Source organism: Hemitrygon akajei, chromosome 6, assembly GCF_048418815.1.
Source record: "Hemitrygon akajei chromosome 6, sHemAka1.3, whole genome shotgun sequence".
NCBI lineage: Eukaryota > Metazoa > Chordata > Chondrichthyes > Myliobatiformes > Dasyatidae > Hemitrygon > Hemitrygon akajei.
The window spans coordinates 152679975-152701054 of NC_133129.1; the positions used below are offsets into that span (position 1 = coordinate 152679975).

A 21080-nucleotide genomic window follows, 5' to 3' on the forward strand; every position below is an offset into this window, starting at 1 on the left:
GAATGAAACACAGGCACTGATTGATTAATCCATCTGTGCTATGTCATGTCATACCTTACCTGTTCGTTATTGTATTCCATCTGAGACCATCCAGTAAAACAGTATAACTGGGAAGTTATTTCAGATATTACTAATTCCATAATTGCTCTTAATAGAACATTAAAATAACCTATTGCTTTCTCAAAAATACATACTGCTGAAGTTTGAACAGTTTATCTTAAAAATTAGGCAACATTTCTGTCTTGGAGGAGAGAAATAAAGAAAATCATTATAGAGGAAAGAATTTAGCAATGATGCCCCTCAAAAATATAAGCTGATTCCTGTAAACATTGTTTAACTGTGTGCCTTCATTGTTACTGGCACGTACTAACAAGGGAAGATGTTTACAAGCTGAAAGAAATGCTGGAAAAGTATGCAAAGCAAAGCACATCTTGAAATGCAAGTCTTCTGGTCATTTATGTCTCTGACAGTCCATTGTGATTCCAAACATTGGTGCTTCTGTGAACTGGTCACATTATGCTTCTTCTATCATTACGGGTGTTCAGGTTAACAGAACTGATCTCTGAGAAGCATGCCAGCACACTCTAGGCAACTGATTAAAGTTAATTTGACCCACACCTTTTCTCTGAGTCATTCTTAAATCAACAAGCCAGCTTTCAGCATATTGATGAATGAGCTCAAAAGCAATTCTACCATGCTGAAAGATACACTAGACATGTTGACATTTACCTTCTGCTAGGAAGTTGACTGGTGTGGTTCAACAGAATAAAAAAAAATGCATTCCTAGTTAACAATGTTCAAAGAAAACAAAATCTTTAATACGCCTTATTTGATAATGAATTTAGTAAGAATTCTTTTGTACTAGTTCAGTGACAGAGAAAGCCATCAAGTAAACAATTTATACTCCCCAGCACTTCTCTTTTAAGATTTTGCAAATGAAGTATCGCACTTATTAATTTGTGCTAGTACTCATTTACTTGGTGTTATCTTTTACGCAGTTATTCCCGTAAATGCATATTACTGAATGAACTAAAGAAACAGCAATGCAGTCAAGCCGGACACAGTTCTAGTGTAATGAGTTACAAAAGGTATACTAATAAAGTTCAACTACCCCGTAGCTTGGCCACAAGGCTAAATTTTCTAAAGGCTTCTAAGCCTTCACCTGTTCTACTCCAAGAAGCCGATGTGCTGCCAAGGTTCTTCCAATGCTCATTTCTACTTCATGGGAAATTAAGTGCAGTCATTTCAAATAAGCTTTTAACCTGGCTCAAAAATAGAATACATGTTTTCTGTTAGTGGGGGAGAGGTATACTGTAACTTTAAAAATTCCTAATTCACTTTATCACTTCACTGTGATAAATTAAACCTACTTTGAGATCTGTTATGGTTTTACTATGCTCAACAAGACTTATAATTCACAAACCTCACTCTTTTTCTTATTCACCTCCACTTTCGTTGACAAGACGATAAATAAGTTCCTCATTTTGATCCATGAAGGAGAATGATCCATTAAAGTGCAGGCAGCAAGATTACAAGATAACCATTGCTACCAAGACCCAACCTCCATGATTTCTAACTCTATAACAACCCCTCACTGTGCACTTACACAGGAAACAACTACAGTGACAGAATAAATATACAAGATGTTCTGCCGAGTGCTGGCATGCAGAGCCTCACTAAGCTACCTCTGAGTCAGGACATGCTGACATTTAACCCAATTAACTTTAGGCTCTATGATATTAAGTGAAACCTGACATTTCATAGTCAGTGTTGCACTAAGTGCTCAGACTATAGAGTATAAAGAAGGTAATATTAAAGTACTCTTAGCATTCTTAAAACCTACACCATTCCTCTGCCTGAGGAATAAACCCGGCTAAATTAAATTCCCTATGGGATGCTCTCAGCCTTAAGAGCACCATGCTTCGACAGTACGTCTACATTGTGCATCTGTAATTTGTTAAGGCTATTCATGCCAGGAGGCAGAAATAAAAATTCAAGAAGCCGCACAAACAACTACGCCAGCAAAACCTCCAAACCATATTCAAGAATGCACTTAAACTTGCTGTCAGTGGCATTTTGCATTTAGTGTTATAAGGAGGAACTGCCAATCAATACAGGTCTCTGGGTCACCAGAGGTAGCACAATTGATATTACGATATGGGAGTCTTTCTGCTGCAGCTGACTGTCACATATGGTTGCTTATTTCTAACAGACAGAGAAGCAACGATGAAGGACATCAACTCACTTGTGCATCTGCTCTCTGTTTAAGTATTCAAGGGATTAGGAACTCTGGAAATGAAAATAACTAGAAATGACATTGTTTTGGTTACAATCCCTTGGAATTAGAATAGGGAGTTCTATAGATGTCAAGTACTGCTTGAAAAAAATAGCAGAAATAGAAGTACTCAATTGTATTGGACAAGAGGTACTGACTAGAATCAACAACTGGGGCCCTGCATGCCAACTATTAACCAGAATAGAAGTGAGGGTCTCTGTCAATGGCTTTCTGACAAATAGCTGGGCCATAGGTGATCTAATGCTGTGGCTTTGGTCCCCAAATGCCAGACAGGCTTCCACAGTCAGTAAAACAGGGAGCATGGCTGACATTTAGAGGAATATCTGTTAAAAGCAATAATTGATTTAAATATGAATTTACAATATATTAAATGGAAACAAAATAATTTTTAGAAGAACCTGTTTTTCCCTTTATCAGAGACTGTGCCAAGAAAAGCATTTTCAGGACCTGAATAAATATCAGCAAGAAGGGACCCAGGAGGTCACCGACAGAGCATAGCAAGAGTGGCACACCATTTATCATTCATTAGCTTGATGGCGCAGTGAATTCCAGTGGGATCCAGCCCAGTGGTGTTAATATGAATAATATTTGCATTTTAATAATGTAACATGGGCTTAAATTTTGTTTGTACATTTATGGAGAGCAATAAATTTCAGTTCATCTACTTCACTGCCAAGTATATGCAAGGCAATTTTTGGCGTAAGACAGCAATGCTGTTATGAATCCACATTAGAAGTTTGTAAATGTCACATAAGACCATAAGACAGAGGCACAGAATTAGGCCATTCAGCCCATTAAGTCTGTTCTGCCATTCAATCATAGCTGATTTATTTTTTCCTCTTATTCTCCTGCCTTCTCCCTGTAACCACTGTCACCTTTAATCAAAAACTTATCGACCATCACTTTAAATACACCCAATGACTTGGCCTCCACAGCCATCTGTGGCAATGAATTTCACAGATTCACCACTGTTTAGACTGAAGAAATTGCTCCTCATCTCTATTCCAAAGGGTCATCCTTTTATTCTGAGGCTGTACTGTCTGGTCCTAGGCTCTGCCACTGCTGGAAACACCCTCTCCATGTCCACTCTGTCCAGGCCTTTCCATATATGGCAAGTTTCAATGAGATCCCTGGTCATCCTTTCAAACTCCAGTGAGTACATATATATATATGTGTGTGTGTGTGTGTGTGTGTGTGTGTGTGTGTGTGTGTGTGTGTGTGTGTGTGTGTGTGTGTGTGTGTGTGTGTGTGTGTGTGTGTGTGTGTGTGTGTGTGTGTGTGTGTGTGTGTGTGTGTGTGTGTGTGTGTGTATGTTCTTCACTAACTACAGCTCAACATTCAACACAGTCACCCCTCAAAACTCATCACTAAGCCGCAAAACCTGGGTATTGGTACATTTCTGTGCAACTCCTCGATTTCCTCACTGACGATCACAGGTTAAAACGGAATGGCAACAACATCTCCTCTACACTCACCATCAGCACAGATGCACCGCAGAGATGTGTACCTAACCCCCCCACCCCCAAATTACGATTGTGCTGTTAAGTACAACTCCAATGCTATATTTAAGTTTGCTGCTGACACCACTATTGTTGGCCAAATCAAAGGTGATGATGAATCGGCATACAGGAGGGAGATTGAAAATATGGTCGAGTGGTGGCACAACACAACCTCTCACTCAGCAAGATCAAAGAGTTGATTATTAACTACAGAACAAAATAACTGGATGTCCATGAGCCAGTCCTCATTAGGGAAATGGAGGTGGAGAGAGTCAGTGGCTTTCAATTCCTTGGTATTATCATATCAGAGGATCAGTCCTGGTTCAGCTCATAAGAGTCATCACAAAGAAGGCACGACAGCAGCTCTACTTTCTGAGAGGTATGCACAGATTTGGCACGTCACCAAAAACTCTGACAAACTCTATAGATGCAGGGTGGAAAGTGTCCTAACCAGATGCATCACAGCCTGGTACGGAAACACCAATCCCCAGAAATGGAAAAGGCTATAGGAAGTGGTGGATACAGCCCAGTCCATCACAGGCAAAGCTCTCCCCACCACTGAATACATTTACATAGAGTGCTGCCACAATAAAGCAGCGTCCATCATCAAGGGCCCCCACCATCCAGGCTGTGCCCTCTTCTTGGCAGGAAGTTCAGAAGCCTTAGGTTCCACCCCATCAGACTCAGGAACAGTCATTAACCTACAATCATCAAGCTCCTGAACCAGGTGGATGACTTCATTTGTCACTACTGTGAACTGATTCTACAACCTATAGACTCAATTCCAAGGCTCTTTACAACTCATTTCTCAGTGTTACTTTTATTTGACAGTTTGTCTTCTTTTGCATATTGAATGCTTGTCAGTTTATGTATAATTTTTCATAAAATTCTGGTGTATTTCTTTTTGCCTGTAAATGTCTGCAAGAAAATGAATCTCAGGGCTGTATATGGTAACAAATATATACCTTGATAATAAATTTACTTGAACTTTGAAATGTGATCTGACCAGCACCTTACAGGCTTAAATTCTTGCTTTTATATTCCAGTCCTCTCAAAATGAGTCTCCAGTCCTCTGGGAACATTCCTGATTCTTGAAAAATCACTACTAATGCCTCCACAATCTCTACAGCTACTTCTTTCAGAACCATGGGATGTAGTGCTCCTGATCCAGTTGACTCATCAAAACACTTTCTCCTTAGTAATGGCAACTACACACACTTCTGCCCCAGTCTCTCTTTAATTTAAAATGTGTGATTACAAACAACGCAAAGCTCGAATACCAAACAATGCAATCATCCACTAGTAAAAGTCACATGCACAGAGACAGAATACAGTAGTAATAGCATTTATTGATTTTAAAATCATAATTGTGCTTTTGACAGATTTTCACCAATCTTATCTTCACAAATTTGTTTGGATCAGCTTTAAACATAAATGCACCTAATTACATCTAATGCCCAGAATGCATTTTATTTTATTTTCAAAACAAAATTGCACTGAGAATTACTGTGTAGAATATATCAACAATTTTGTTCATTAAATCATAAAAATTGTCTTTACAAAATAATCTTAAAGTATTTTGATATTTAATACTTGGGTCATTGTTTACGTAATTTACCCACTAATCCCAGACTTACTGTGTGGCTGCCTTTCTTGACTGAAGACTTGGATATCCATGGGAGAGTAAATACTGACGAGTATCTCGCGTTTGTTTTCTCCAGTTCTCTTGTTGCATGCATGAATTGAGCGGGTTTGCCAATCTGTCCAGTACAAGGTTTCTCCAAACAACGTCAGGGCAAATGGATGAGTCAGTGTACCTTGCACAACTTTTTGCCTGTGAAAGAACAAAAGGAAATGAAACCATTAAAGTAAACCAACAAGAGCTAATAAACATACCTGCTAATCAACCACAAAAATAAGTTCAATATCGATTTATTATCAAAGTACATATATGTCACCATATACTACCCTTAGATTTATTTTCTTGTAATCATTCACAGTAGAACAAAGAAATAGATAGATAGATAGATAGATACTTTATTCATCCCCATGGGGAAATTCAACATTTTTTCCAATGTCCCATACACTTGTAGCAAAACTAATTACATACAATACTTTCTGGTAAAAATATGATATGCATCTAAATCACTCTCTCAAAAAGCATTAATAATAGCTTTTAAAAAGTTCTTAAGTAGTTTACTTAAATACATTAAATACAATCAACCCCGGCACTTTAACATATCTTACTCCTGGCGGTTGAATTGTAAAGCCTAATGGCATTGGGGAGTATTGACCTCTTCATCCTGTCTGAGGAGCATTGCATCGATAGCAACCTGTCGCTGAAACTGCTTCTCTGTCTCTGGATGGTGCTATGTAGAGGATGTTCAGGGTTTTCCATAATTGACCGTAGCCTACTCAGCACCCTTCGCTCAGCTACCGATGTTATACTCTCCAGTACTTTGCCCACGACAGAGCCCGCCTTCCTTACCAGCTTATTAAGACGTGAGGCGTCCCTCTTCTTAATGCTGCCTCCCCAACACGCCACCACAAAGAAGAGGGCGCTCTCCACAACTGACCTATAGAACATCTTCAGCATCTCACTACAGACATTGAATGTCGCCAACCTTCTAAGGAAGTACAGTCGACTCTGTGCCTTCCTGCACAAGGCATCTGTGTTGGCAGTCCAGTCTAGCTTCTCGTCTAACTGTACTCGCAGATACTTGTAGGTCTTAACCTGCTCCACACATTCTCCATTAATGATCACTGGCTCCATATGAGGCCTAGATCTCCTAAAGTCCACCACTTTACAACAGAAATCAGTGGAAAAACTACACACAAAGCCTGATAATCAATGTGCAAAAGACAAACTGTACAAATAATAAATAAATATTAATGAGAACTTGAGTTGCAGTGTCATTGAAAGTGAGTCCATAGATTGTGGAATCAGTTCAGTATTGAGGTGAGTGAAGTTATCTACACTGGTTCAACACGATTGATTTATAAACATACTGTAAATATAACCTACACATGGAAAAAACCTCCAAGCACTGCGAACAGATAAAAGTGAGCTGAGGAAAATATGAAAAAGAATTCAGGGAGGAAGTAGCAAAGAGACAAGGTTTCTATTGGAAAGATTATGGGGAGACTGTAACGTTCAGAGATATTCCAGTATTACAGTGGTACGTTCAATCACAGTGGCTTCCACGGGGCCAACCAAAGGTGTCATTGTCTTTTTAAATGTATTTTTTACAATCGTAAGAATCTGCTGGACATTAAGAAGTTAAAGTACTACAGGTCTACCCCATTGGCAAGCTGCTCGCCAGCGGAGAAACTGAAGGAGTTGGACTTGGTGTGGATCGTACTGCTGCCCATGTCAGAGAGGTGTCAGAGGAGGCAGTGTGCTCCACCTTTCAGACAGCTAAAACAGGCTACAGATTCCGATATTAACTGGAGTATGTGGAGGAAACAGGGCAGGAGACCAGTAAGAGCAAGAGCGTGGAAATTAATCTCTGAAGTGACAAGTATAAGGATTTGGAGTCTGACGGCTGCAATATAAAACCAAGCATGCAAAAAGCAATATTGTGTTGGCAAAAAATTACATTCCCAACAAATGATCAGATATAGGTAGAGAAGTACACCATTGTTTAAGAGAAACAGCCTGGAAACAGTAGTGTACAATTAAAGGTGCACCACAAGGTCATCATGGGACATCACGCCAGCAACTGTGTTTGTCAGGCATCTTCTATTGCAAACTTCAGTTGTGTGTGAAACTCATATCTCGGCATTAGATTCTGCTTTGTACACTGCTGAGGAAAGTGCACCTGACAGGACCAATGATGTACCCTGGTGGGAAAGAAAGCTAATCATTACCGACGTCTAACCCGACTGGATGGTTAATCAGCGCCAATGAGAAGTTGGTGAGTGTTGATTTCAGGCATCAGAGGATCAAAGTCTGAAGTTCAAGGGTTGGGTAGGAATATCAGGCCCAGAAACAGTTGAGGGTAGGTTTGTACCCAAGAAAAGATTAAGCCTGTGATAGAGAGGGCCATCTGACAAGGGACTATATGAGGCCAAATCAAGGATTCAGATTGGAGCTCCTTACTTAAGTTGGGAGAATGGTGCATTATTACTGAATATTTGATGTTCTAGGAGCTAACAACCTTGGAAAAACCTGGTCTAGTTTCTTACTCAATGTTCCAAATGAAGTGCACGTGATGTTTCTTGATGTGCTTCCTCTGTACATTAGATATGTAAATGTGACTCATGTCACTAAGTGCCTAGTTACACTTCTACATGGGAATTGACCAGGAAATGTTTGATGTTATATTTTACTCCATGTAAGCACATTTTCAGTTACATAGCAATGACAAAAATAGTGCTACATGGTCAAGTTTCCAGGCAAATATTTTCTTTTCCCAAAGAAGAAAATTTATTCCTACTTAACATGGATTTAATAAAACATTACATATATAGTTACACATTGGATATTAGTCATTTTAACATAAAATTGACTAAAAAATTGGACAGCACTGTATTTTTACGTACATAGCATTTAACCTTTTCTACCATCTGCGCTTCACCCAAAAGAAGCCCAATTAAATTATTTATATTTAAGAGGTACTTGGCATCAGGTTTTAAATGCATCTCATTTTTCCCTACATAGATTAGTAATAATTTTCTGTTCACTTAATTATACACTGTGATCTTTAACCGAACAGAAAGTGATGGATGCAGTTTTTTTAAAAGTGGGTTAGATTTATTTCCAAAGAATTCATGAACGTTTTACTTCAGTTAACTGCCATCAATAATCCTGCATGCAGCACTTTAAGCAAATAATGTCTAATTATTTAAAGAGTAGTGTGTTTATGCATTAAAATGAAAAGTCAGTATCATAACTTTCAGACGTAGGGTATGTAGATCAGTGCACATCTTCTTCAGTTAAATATGCTTGCACTCAAATTCCTCATACGAACTCCTGCCATGTGAGGCACTACAGAAGTAGTATTCATTTGTGAATTTTGTAGTCTGGTATTAATAAAATGTTTCCATTAAATACTATGTTGACCATAGGGAAAGAAAAATTATCTGGAGGCTAGAATGTCAGAATAATATACCTGAATACAAGAAAAATCACCTGTTCACAGCAATGTGACACTCCACTTTTTTGTTCACCTACTTGAATAGTGCCTGTAAGAATATGCGACAAAAAAGGAAAATAGGTAAGGAAGAAAGGGAGAAGATGGATGGGAAGAAAGATAAAACCTTTATTATTGCAAAAGTGGAATATATTTTCTGCATTTTTCCCTACATTTGAAGTGTCACGTTCAGTTGATGAAGAGTAAAGATGAATTTAGATTTTGATGAGCATTCAGCATTGTGAAAAGTTCAAACAACTTCAGTTTTTATTCCTTATTTGTAAGATGAAGAAAATGTAGCACCCACTGGTTTGTAGAGAACATATATAAAGGGATACTACTTTTGATTTTAACAGTATTGTCTGAACCATTCAAATACCCTTCTCATGCTGCTCAATACCTACAGATAAAGCAGTATATTTTGCATGCTGTGGGAAGCTGAAAATCCCATTTCCATATCCTAGGCTTATTCCTGGCATCAAGTATTCAGGACATTGCTGACACTTATTAAAAAGACTTGGCAAGCAAAGAACAAAGCAATTGTATGGAGCGATGTTACTTGACTTGTATTTTGACAGAGATTCTGAAGGCATAATTATTTGATGATACTTCATTTATGCCGAAGCGCTTTGTCATCCCAACAATGATTACCAAAATTAAAAATAAATTTATAAATAATCAAGGTTCTTTATTATAATTTTAGCACCTTTCATGACTTCATAACTATTCCCAAAAATACCTGAAATGTCTTTGAGCAGTTATCATGCTCCATCCAATTTATGTACTAAATCCCACAAATTAAAGTAAGAAAAAAGACTAGATTATTTGTGTAGTTGTCAGTTAAGAAATAATTCTTGCTTGAAAACCTGAAAGAACTTCTACTCTGGCTTCTTAAAAAAATAGTATTTTGGCTTTTTTTTAATAGTATTTTGAGATCTGTTGTACTATTAAGCAGGGAGAACAACTGGGCGCCTGCAGCTTTGGTAGTTTTTCACTTCAGCTAAGTCTAAGAATGGAGATTGAACCTTTTAAATTGGTGGTGAAAGTCCTACTCCTAGACCATGTGAAAGCTAAGCAAGATTTTTTTTGGCTTGGCTATTAACACCTGGGACCTGCTGCAAAATTTAACATTCAGGCATTGGGCACCTGGTAATAAATCATGCTATTTCAACACATTTTGAAAAAGTACAATCAGCAAATACTGTTAAATTTTATTGTTAAATTTCAATTTTTTTTTTAATCTGCAAGTGATTCCAAATGTAAAATACAGCTGATGCTGTAAAACAGAAAATGCTGTAAATAATCAGGAGGTCAGGCAGTATCTTGCAGAGAGAAACAGAATTAAAGTTTCAGCTCACTTACTTCTCATTAGATTTTCCATCAACCTGAAACATTAACTGTTTAACTCTTCACTGATTCTGCTTGATCCACTGGATATCTGCAATTTATGGACTTTTTGCCACTTTCTAGACTGCTGAACACTTTCAAGTTCATGCACATTCTATAGAATTTGTTTTAGAAGCTTTGAAAATAGCTTACTTGGGTCAACAAGTTCACTGAAGAGGTAAAATTAAATAACTTTGCTAAAATTAGATAAGATAGAAATTCAATGGATCATTCGGAGTAAACAACTTTGTGTGGAAAATTGCAGAACAAAAAGCACATCGTATCTTAAAATGCATTAGCAGAACATTCTGTGCTATTAAATATTTGTCTCTTAAGTTAGGAACGTTACATATTAAACACAAAAAAAACTACTGGAGGATCTCAGTGGGTCAGGTAGCATCTGTCCATGCAAAAGGATAGTTGACAATTCAGGTTGAGACCCTGTATCGGGGCTGAATGATCTAATAAACATACTATATGATGTGCATGATTCAATTATTACTTCCCATCAGCCTATGGAAAAATTGTCCAGCCAATTCACAACTAGCCTTTTTATTGCAATGGTTGCAAATTATTGAAACTGTGGATGTGTGGGAACCACTTTATGAGCTGACCACAACCACCCTCTCTTTGCCAACAGCATAAAACAATTTTTAAAATCACATTTAATGCACCTAAAATTATGTTTAAAGCACCTTGAAATGTTGTTTAAAGGTAGAAATGCATGGCAAATCTACCAATATCTGCAAACAGCACATCTTCTTCACAGGTACTGTACATTGTAAATGTGTTGTGTTGATACGACCTCACAGCAAACTATCCATTTCAATAATTAACCAACTCTGAAAGAACTCTGCACTGATTGGAATAACAAGGACTTGGGATGCTGCAGAAGCTAGAAAACCCACTGGAGAGGAACTTCAGTTAGAAATACACAACCACATCTCTTCATGTGGAACGAGGAGGACATAAGAGGTGCCGTAACTGTGACCAATCCCTAATCACAGAGTGGATTCTGCCCACTGAATGAACTCATTCTTTACCACATGACAATTTCAAGAAAAATGCAAGGAACAGTGATATAAAAGGTCTATTTTGACTTCACCGAACCCTTTAAGAGTCAATTGAGAAGCACCGTAAAGCTCTTTCTCGACTTGACTGCCCACAAGGACTTATCTGCATTGTACATCTGCTGCATGAAGACTGGTAAGCCTGTGATCTTAACCGATGCGTCCATAATAGATCCAGTCCCAGTGCAAACTGAGGTCAAGTAATAGCTCATTAGTTTTTGCAACAATACTGCACCTCATCTCTAACAAATATAGACAATAGGTGCAGGAGAAGGTGAGCATTACAACCTTCATGCATGACCTTCATGCCAGCACTGCCATTCAATGTGATCATGGCTGATCATCCACAATCAGTACCCCGTTCCTGCCTTCTCCCCATATCCCTTGACTCCGCTATCTTTAAGAGCTCTATCTAACTCTTTCTTGAAAGCATCCAGAGAATTGGCCTCCACTGCCTTCTGGGGCATAGCATTCCATAGATCCACAACTCTCTGGGTGAAAAAGTTTTTCCTGAACTCCGTTCTAAATGGCCTACCCCTTATTCTTAAACTGTGGCCTCTGGTTTTGGACTCCCCCAACTTCGGGAACATGTTTCCTGCCTCTAGCATGTCCAATCACTTAATAATCTAATATGTTTCAATCAGATCCCCTCTCATCCTTCTAAATTCCAGTGTATACAAGCCCAGTCGCTCCAATCTTCCAACATATGACAGTCCCGCCATTCCGGGAATCAACCTAGTGAACCTACGCTGCACTCCTTCTATATCCTGCTGAGTGCAGGTAATCAACAAAACAACTGTTTAAACAGTATTGCATTTGCTCCTGAACCAACGTCAAAGCAATTTCAGACACTGAGCTGCACTATATACAATATGTTCTCTTGTATGTACCTTCTCGGGCTAAGTTCCAAGTCACTGCTGACTCCTCTGCTAAACCACACACATGAATGGTCATAACTCTTAACATCCACAAACCAAAGGTTTGCTACTTTCCTGCACCTGGTGTACAAACCATCTTCTAAACAATAAAACTCCACAGTGAGCTGCTGGGAAATAGGACCTTCTCCCAAGTCTCAATAAAGTTGGAGTTTGATTTTTAATGCTCACCAGTACCCACAGTTCACCACACAGATTATCGCCTGCCTGAGGAAAAGAATGAAGATCAATATCTTAATCTTGCCACAGAGCTCATAGTGGCCAGGCAGCAAGAGTTCACTGCTCTTCTATATGCTTCCGAGGCATACAGCAGGCAGCTGAAAGTACAGGAAACTATCAACGTTATCTCTGCAAAGTCTTCCATATCCACTGGCATGAGGAGGAAATGCAGGTTAAATTCCTCTCCCAGATCCAACATCCCCTAATGATACTCCACTTGCTCTGTAACACAGACCGCACTGACATCAGGGTCCCAAGACCAGTACTTTTATCCTGCTCTGGGAGACAAGAATTTGCCGAGTGTTTACAGGGAGGAAAAAAAACTTGAGGATTTTCCCAAAACCTCCTTTAAAAAAAAGTAGCATCCCCACTGACTCATGTGACTTCCTAGCCCAAAGACCATTCAAAATAGAGAAGAGACATTCTAAAGAGCATCAGAAGCCTTGAGTCAATTCATTGAATCACACAGAAGCCTGACAGAAGGAGCACACCACCTCAAACTTTCCAGCACCTTGCTCCATCCAGCATCTCCTACCCCACCCATGATGGAATCTGCAGGTACACTGTTCCCATCAATCAACTTAGAAAAAGAGCAGAAGCAAGTCCTGGGAAACAGCCTAAATAAGCAAAGATATAAATTCTATACCATGTTTAATTTCTCTCCGAAGTTCTCGATTATTCTCCCCTTCTCATTGAAATGTCGGCACTTACACAGAAGCATAATAGCTTTGCTGGCAATGCAACATACAGAAATGATTCCATGAGTGCACTCAGGCCGAGCATAAATCCAAAGTGGTAGTGGTTTATTTACTCCACTGAACATTTCAACTATTTACTGCTGAGTCTTTTAAGCACTCAACTGAATGTCCCCAACTTTCTGTAATCTTCCTGTAAAGCAGGCATACTCTATAAATATTATACCAATTCAGGATCATCGTATAAACACATGTATGGATACACAGTGAATCTGTTACTACATAAGGATCCTTTTTTCTCAGAAAAGTATTTCACTTTCTGAAGTCTGCACTCGGTCCAATTCATCACATACAACTTTATGATTGTGTGGCTCAACATCCACAATGAGTTTACCACTAGCGGAGATCATTTCATAAGTGTTCCTGTTGGATTTTGTCAGAAAAGTCAATGAAATATCTTGGTGGCTGGGAACATGAATGTGCTTGCTTTGCTTCAAACCAAGATTTTTTTTCTTGAACAGGACCAAGATTTTTTTTTCTTGAACAGTTTCTGTTCAGTTCCAGAGGCCAAATTTGGTTTTAAAAAGCTCAAAGGTTCTCAGTCTTTTCTCATTCACTGGTTCTGAAGGAGCAGTGATGCGCAGAACTGTTCTGCTGTTTACCAAGGGATCTATCCCAAAGAGTTTCAAACAGTCGCCTCTTTAGCAATTCTGACTGACCCCTTTGCTTTGTCCTTTGAAGCTGGATGAAATAAAGAGTAAGAATATGCTTGAAACCATTACACTTCATATAGCTTGCAATCAAAATCAGAGAGCACTGTTAGAAAGAAGTTATTCAGGTAAGGGATACATTCATAGAGCTCAAGGCTGCTGAGGTATGATCAGTAGTGGTACATTACCACCCTGTGCTTTATTGTAATTCAAGCTGAGTGACCAGGAATCTACCACTCTCTTTTTCACAACAGACTGTGTTAGTCTCTGAAAAGACAAAGGTCATAATTGCAAAGGAATTTTTTATGGTTTGTTCTTAAAATAACAGCAGAAATTGCACTTGCTCAGCTATGGTTTGAGCCATGACCATAATAGGAGCAATAAACAGTGTCTTCATTCTGAATTATTCATGTGTATTCTGTATGAACTTGACCCCAAATAGTTTGTAATTTCAATCTGACCACACCTTGATAAACCCCTGTCTTTTATTCCATGAGTTATTTTGTCAAATATAGAATAGTTTTAGTTCTGTGCCTGCACACTTGATAGAACTACCTGGATTTTGAACACTATTCAAAGCTTTTCTTTATCAATATGTAAATTATTGTGTTCACTGTGTCTGTGTGTGGAGGGGGAAGAGACAAAAATGATGGATTTCTCTTATCCATCTTTTATTATGTTAATATCATGCATAGTTTCCTATATACATGACCAACTTGATCTTATAATCTTTTCCACATATTCAGCACTTTGCTGTTCCTTGATTGACACTGATTTTGCATTGTATTTCAACATGATGGAATGGTCTGAGCATTTTGCTCAATCTGGAGGAACTACGAGAAATGGTGCAGCATTCCTGGGAATGAGATGACATCTGCTACATTTTCATGTTGTTGCTCATTCAGGATGGCCCCCTATCTTTTCCTTCACTGACTGCAGAACCTTGGAATCAACCTGCTACCAAACTACACCTTCTCATTGTAAAGCCAAGCATTTGCTTTGCTTCTGCTAAGCATCATATATTTTAATATTTTCTGCAAAATCAGAAGATTTCCTACTTCTATGTTTCTGGCATTCAACAGATCTTCTTGATTACACAAGTAAGTCCTTAAAGAATTTTATGCATTGAAGCTAGGAAATTTTAGGCTTAACTTTAGGAATCAGTAGAGCCTTTGAAATATGTTGATAGTCAGATGCAACTGACTACTTTTATCAACATGTCATTAACCTTCTAATGAAAGTCTAACAAAATGAGCAGTAGATATTCCTGTTTACAGCTTGTTTTAGTGCAATTCCCCAACCACCATACAATCATGTTATTTTTCTGCATTGCAAACAACAAATATTGATGTGGACACAAGAGATCCTGCAGATACTGGAAACCTTGAGCAAAACATACAAAGTGCTGGAGGTCAAGCAGCATCCAGTAGACATTTTGGGCTGAGACCCTTCATTAGGACTGGAAAGGAAGGAGGCAGAAGCTAAGATAAGATGGTGGATGTAGGGGGAGGAGGGAGCAAGGAGGTGTGCAAGCAGGTAGGTGAAATGTGAGACTGGGGTGAGGGGGAAGATGGGTGGGTGGTGGGGGGGATGATGTAAGAAGATGGGAAAGGATTGGTGGAAGAGGTAAAGAGCTAAAGAAGGAATCTAATGGCAGAGAACAGTGGACCTTGAAATAAAGGGAAAGAGGTGGGTAACCAAAGTGAGGTGATAGGCAGTTTAGGAGAAGATTTTGGCTTCTGCCCCAAGCTGCCAACTGTTTATTCCCCTCCATAAACATTGTTGTGGTCCACTTTGTTCAGCTTTTATACGCACTCTGTTTTGTTACTGTCTATATAATTCCTTCTCAGTCTGACATAGAGCACATGGAACTAGCCATGATCTGCAACAGAACTGATTCAGCATCCGATCTGATACGAATGTGGGCATTATACCCTGTTAGGAAAATGAAGCTGTCCTTAAATATATCACCACAGATTACCAACAACATGTGGATGTACGGTTTTGAAGCTCTATTGCGGTAAACATTCTGTTAAACTTGCTCAAGCGGTCTCAACCAAAGCAACCCTAATTAAGTTGGTCTGTTTTCATTGTTTGCTGCAACAGAAGGTAAATGTCATTGCTGTTCAATACATTGCACTGAGTTTTCAATTTACCCTAATGTCTGCGGTACTTCACTGTCAACTGTATATGGCTGAACCCATTAGAATGAGTATCTTGAATTATTATCAAACCATCTGGCAATTTCAATTTGCATGCCCATATGCTGTTGGTTACAAAAAAACCTTTGTTCAGAAAGCCAGCATTTGCTGCCATTACTACTTACCAATGTGCATTATTTCATTTACTTATATTCTGAGAGGATCACCAAATAATGGAGTCTTCCTTTCAACTTGACATTTAAATTTCTATTTCTTATGGAGTAAGGACATTATAATTAGGAGCAGCAGCAGGTCTTACGATCTTTTGAACTTGCTCCACCAATTCTTCAAGATCATAGACAGTCTTCTTTTTCTCTGCCACTTTCCTATATAATTCACAGATCTCTCCATTCTCTTAACAGCCAGAAATCTTTTGATCTCAGTTGAATAAACTCAATGACTGAGCCTCAGAAACTCTTGGGAGAAAGGAATTCCAAAGATGCACCATCCATCCTCACTTTATTCTTAAATGATCAAACTCTTATTCCGAGTTTCCAAACACCTGCTTCTACACTCCTCATCCAGGGAAGCAGATCACTCACATCTACCTTGTCATGGTCCTCAAAGAGTTTCTTAAGTTTCAATAAAATCACCATGCTTTCTTCCAGAGAGTTTTGAAAAAGGTGAGGTAAACTTACAAAGTCATTAGACAGGGTGGATGTGGGGAGCATTTTTACCTAGCAGAAGAATCTAGAATGATTAGTCGCAATCTTAGAATAAGGCAATATGAGTGCCCTCAGAATCTCTTCATACAGACAGTCATATTCCAGGAAGTAGTCTAGTGAATCTCTCTTCCACTCCCTCCCAAAGTAACATATATACTTTTCTAGCCAAGAAGGCCAAAACTGAATGTCTCATGTCTCACATTGGCCCATTAAAATATCTTTACACTCCTGTCATCAAATCTTTTCATAATAAAGGACAACAAACCATTTAACTTTATAAATGCTAACTTTATCTATACATTGGTTTTCAGTGATATCAAGTTCTCTTTGAGTATCAACATTTCCCAGTCTCCCAAAATTTAAATAATACTCTGCTTTTCTGTTTTATAGTTTCACATCATTGATAAACTTGGAAATATGGCATTTGGTCCCCTAAGCAAAAATGTTGAAACTGCAGATTGCTGATAGGTGACATTTGTTTTGGCACTGAAACACTTGGCTGTTTTACATCTGTGAGTGACGTCAATTGTAACAGAGCAATTCAGTGAAATAGTCTCACTTGTACAATTCAGGTTCAGTTCCATAACCTTGAATTTGGTTTTGGCCCTTGGATGTGCAGAGTTGTACGAGTCACTTGTGATGGACAGAATTCTCATAGAGTGGTCATACATGTTGTGACAGCCAAAATGCTCAGAATCAGAATCAGGTTTACTATCACCAGCATAGTCATAAAATCTGTTGTTATGCAGCAGCAGTACAATGCAATACATAATTTTAAAAAACTATAAATTACAGTAAGTACATATATTTTTTTAAGTTAAATTAAATAAGTAGTGCAAAAAGAGAAAAAAAGAGTAGTGAGGTAGTGATCATTGGTTCATTGTTCATTCAGAAATATGATGACAGAGAGAAAGAAGATTTTCCTGAATCACTGAGTGTGCACCTTCAGGCTCCTGTACCTCCTCCCTGATGGTAGAATATCCTGGGTGATTGTGGTCTTTAATGATGGATGCCACCTTTTTCAGACATTGTTCCATGTAGATGTCCTGGATGCTGGGGAGACTAGTGCCAATGATGGAGCTGACTGAGTTTACAACTTTCTGCAGCTTATTTCAATCCTGTGCAGTGGTGATGCAGCCAGTTAGAATACTCTCCATGGTACATGTGCAGAGATTTGCAAGTGTCTTTGGTGACATGCCAAATCTCCTCAAACTCAAAATGAAATATAGCCGCTGTCATGCCTTCTTCGTAACTGTATCAATATTTTGGGCCCGGGATAGATCATCAGAGACGTTCACACCCAGGAACATGAAATTGTTCACTCTTTCCACTTCTGATCCCTCGATGAGGATTAGTGTGTGTTCCCTTGTCTTAAGCTTTCTGATCAACAATCAATTCTTAGAGACGATGAGATCTTAGATCTATCTCGCTCCTGTATGCCTTCTCATCCCTATCTGAAATTCTGCCAACATTAGTTGTGTCCTCAGCAAATTTATATGGCATTTGAGCTCTGCCTAATGAGATGTTAATGGGATAGCCATGCTGACCTATTTCTATTCAACAGCGATGTGGCTAAACCTGATCTCTGCAATAGCCCAGTGATAAGTCAATGACACTATCCTTTTGAATTCAAGCCAAATGTGCTTGGCACACATGTTTGTTCATACATTGGCCTTAAGGTTGAATACACACTGAAAAGCAGAACAAGACAAACTAGGGTTGTTTTCTCTGAAGCAGCAGAGGCGAAGGGGAGATCTGATAGAGGTTTGTAAAGTTATGAGAGGTGTAGATGGTGTATTTTTCCCAGGGTTGAAATGTCCAAAGCTAAATGGCATGAATTTAAGGAGGAGGGGAGGGGGATGGGCAAGTTCAAATGAGAAAAAGCGGCAAGGGCAAGATGATTTTTCAGAAGGTGACTGGAAGGCATTGCCAGGGTGCTGGGGCAGGCAGATATGGCAGAGGCATTTAAAAGGCTCTTAGACGGTCACATGAATGTGCAGAAAATGGAGGGGTATGGACCATGTTCAAGCAAAAGATATTTATTTAATTAGGCATCATTAGTTTGATTAGTTCAGCACAACGTTGTGGGTTAAAGGCCATTTCATGTGATGTACTGTTCCATGTTCTATAACATAACCACAAGAGATTCTGCAGATGCTGGAGATATACAGCAACACACACAAAATGTTGGCAGAACCCAGCAGGTCAGGCAGCATCTGTGGAGAGGAATAAACAGTCAGCTTTTCAGACTGAGGCCCTTCACCAAGACTGGAAAGGAAGGGGGAAGAAAACAGAATAAGAAAGAGAGGGGAATGGAAGCAGTATAAACTGGCAGGTGATAGGTGAAACCAGGTGAGGGGAAAAATGGGATTAAGGGAGAAGCTCGGAGGTGATTCGTGGAAGAGGTAAAGGACTGAAGAAGATGGAATCTGATAGGTCAGTGGGCCATGGGAGTAAGTGAAGGAGTAGGAGCAGTAGGAGGAGGTGATGAGAGGGCAAGAAGGGTTAAGAGGGGAGCCAGAATGAGGAATGGAAAAAGAGAGAATGGGGAGTGGGGAAAAGTTACTGAAACTTAGAGAAATTGATGTTCATGCCATCAGATTGCAGGCTACCCAGACACAACACAACAAAATCGGTATTGGTGATATAAACTCAGCTCACATCAATATCTTTTAACAATCTCAAAGAGAAACTACTATTCTCAATGAATGCAAATATGCAAAGAGGTAGGGGCTTACCTACAGGGCAGAACCCTTAACTTAGTTATCTACCGAGTCTTTCTTTCAGAATGAATGATCTAGACTATGACCTTGTTGAAAAGCAGGCACACCGCATGTGTCTTCTATCCAATTAGTATTCCAATATGGTTATACAAAGAACAGCATGTTCGTGCTCAAGATACACGGCAGGTAACCATGCCAAAGAAACCATTCTTTCATGTTACTGGACAACCACTTCCAAACCATAATTTGGATTCTCTATTCTGTTTTGAGAATATCAAAGTTAAATAGAATGGATTCCAATTTTTTTTTTCCTCTCTGGGATAGATCAAGAAACCCAATATCAAATTGGAGTCTTTTCAAGTTTATGGTGTCCAGTGTTGCAGTCACTTAAATACATTTCATACTTGTTCCATGTGGGGAATACAAGATAAGGTTTGGGCAGTACTAGAATTTACAAATCACAAGCACAAAAAACTTGAACATATTCTTGATGGTAACGATTCTTCAATTAAATTAAAATGCAAACAAAATAAATATTTCCAAGGTGAACGACAATCCATAACCCAATGTGGGGTTAAAGTAACTTATTGCTTTACTTTTCCTGCTGTTTTGAACAGTGATGCAACTACCTAAATATTCAGCAATATACAATATTGGTAAAAATAATTGTAAACTAACTTTCTTTTCACCTACACCTACATGTGATGTTCCACAAATGGGTCATATTTTCTTATGTACTTGTCAGCAGTTATGTTGTGACTATTAAGCACATTACTAGACAAATGCTTTATCTTCCTCTCCAAGGTTCATGATATGTCAGACTCTTAATTGCCTATTTTTATAATAATATTCCAAATCCACAGCATTGCTAAGTGCCTCTGTTCAGATAACTTAATCACTGGGATAGTTATAGAACTCATATTTCTTATAACAAGTTTATAATTTTCTGGAAATGAGTGATGACTGAAAGTTTCAGTAACAAATCCACATGCATGTTGAATAGAATTATATGCTGATGGCATGCTATTAAGATAATTCCATTTTCAGCCATTAGAAGAACCCTTCCTCAATGTACTGTTCCACAAACAGGTGGTAATAGGCCATATTTTTTTCAATTTTCTGATGGATTTCTTGACTTTAGGCTGTCATGATTTTGCAACAGAAAGAGACTACCCAAGATTTTCCAGCATTAAAACAGTCCAAGTTATCAATACACCATTTTCCATTTGAAAAGCTAAAGGCAAACTACAGATCATCCTCCAGTGAAAAGCAGATTCTGTTTTCACAGACACCCATAAGTTGAATTTTTCCACAGGTGGGGAAAAAACACAAAAGATCACTTGATATGGTAACCATAGCACCACGGTATTGTAATGAATGGCGCCCAATGCACATAAGACTGATAAGAAATAACAATTATTAAAAGTGGAGAGGGAAATGAAAGTAGTCCTGCCTTTCGCAAGAACAAACGTAATATAATGGAAGCTCATCCATAAGTCAGGGTTCTTTACTCAGGGACAGCCTGCACAAGTAACCTCTCATCAAT

The 21080-nt window shown here is 38.7% G+C and overlaps 1 protein-coding gene across 2 annotated transcripts in view; it reads right to left on the bottom strand.

Moving 5' to 3' along the window:
- The window catches only part of lrp5 (low density lipoprotein receptor-related protein 5), a 223274-nt gene that overhangs the window by 109843 nt on the left and 92351 nt on the right, over positions 1-21080 (bottom strand). For both annotated transcript variants that reach the window (XM_073049585.1, XM_073049584.1), the window contains exon 4: positions 5433-5629. In XM_073049585.1, the coding sequence (XP_072905686.1) occupies positions 5433-5629 (197 nt within the window). The remainder of the gene's footprint in view (positions 1-5432; positions 5630-21080) is intronic.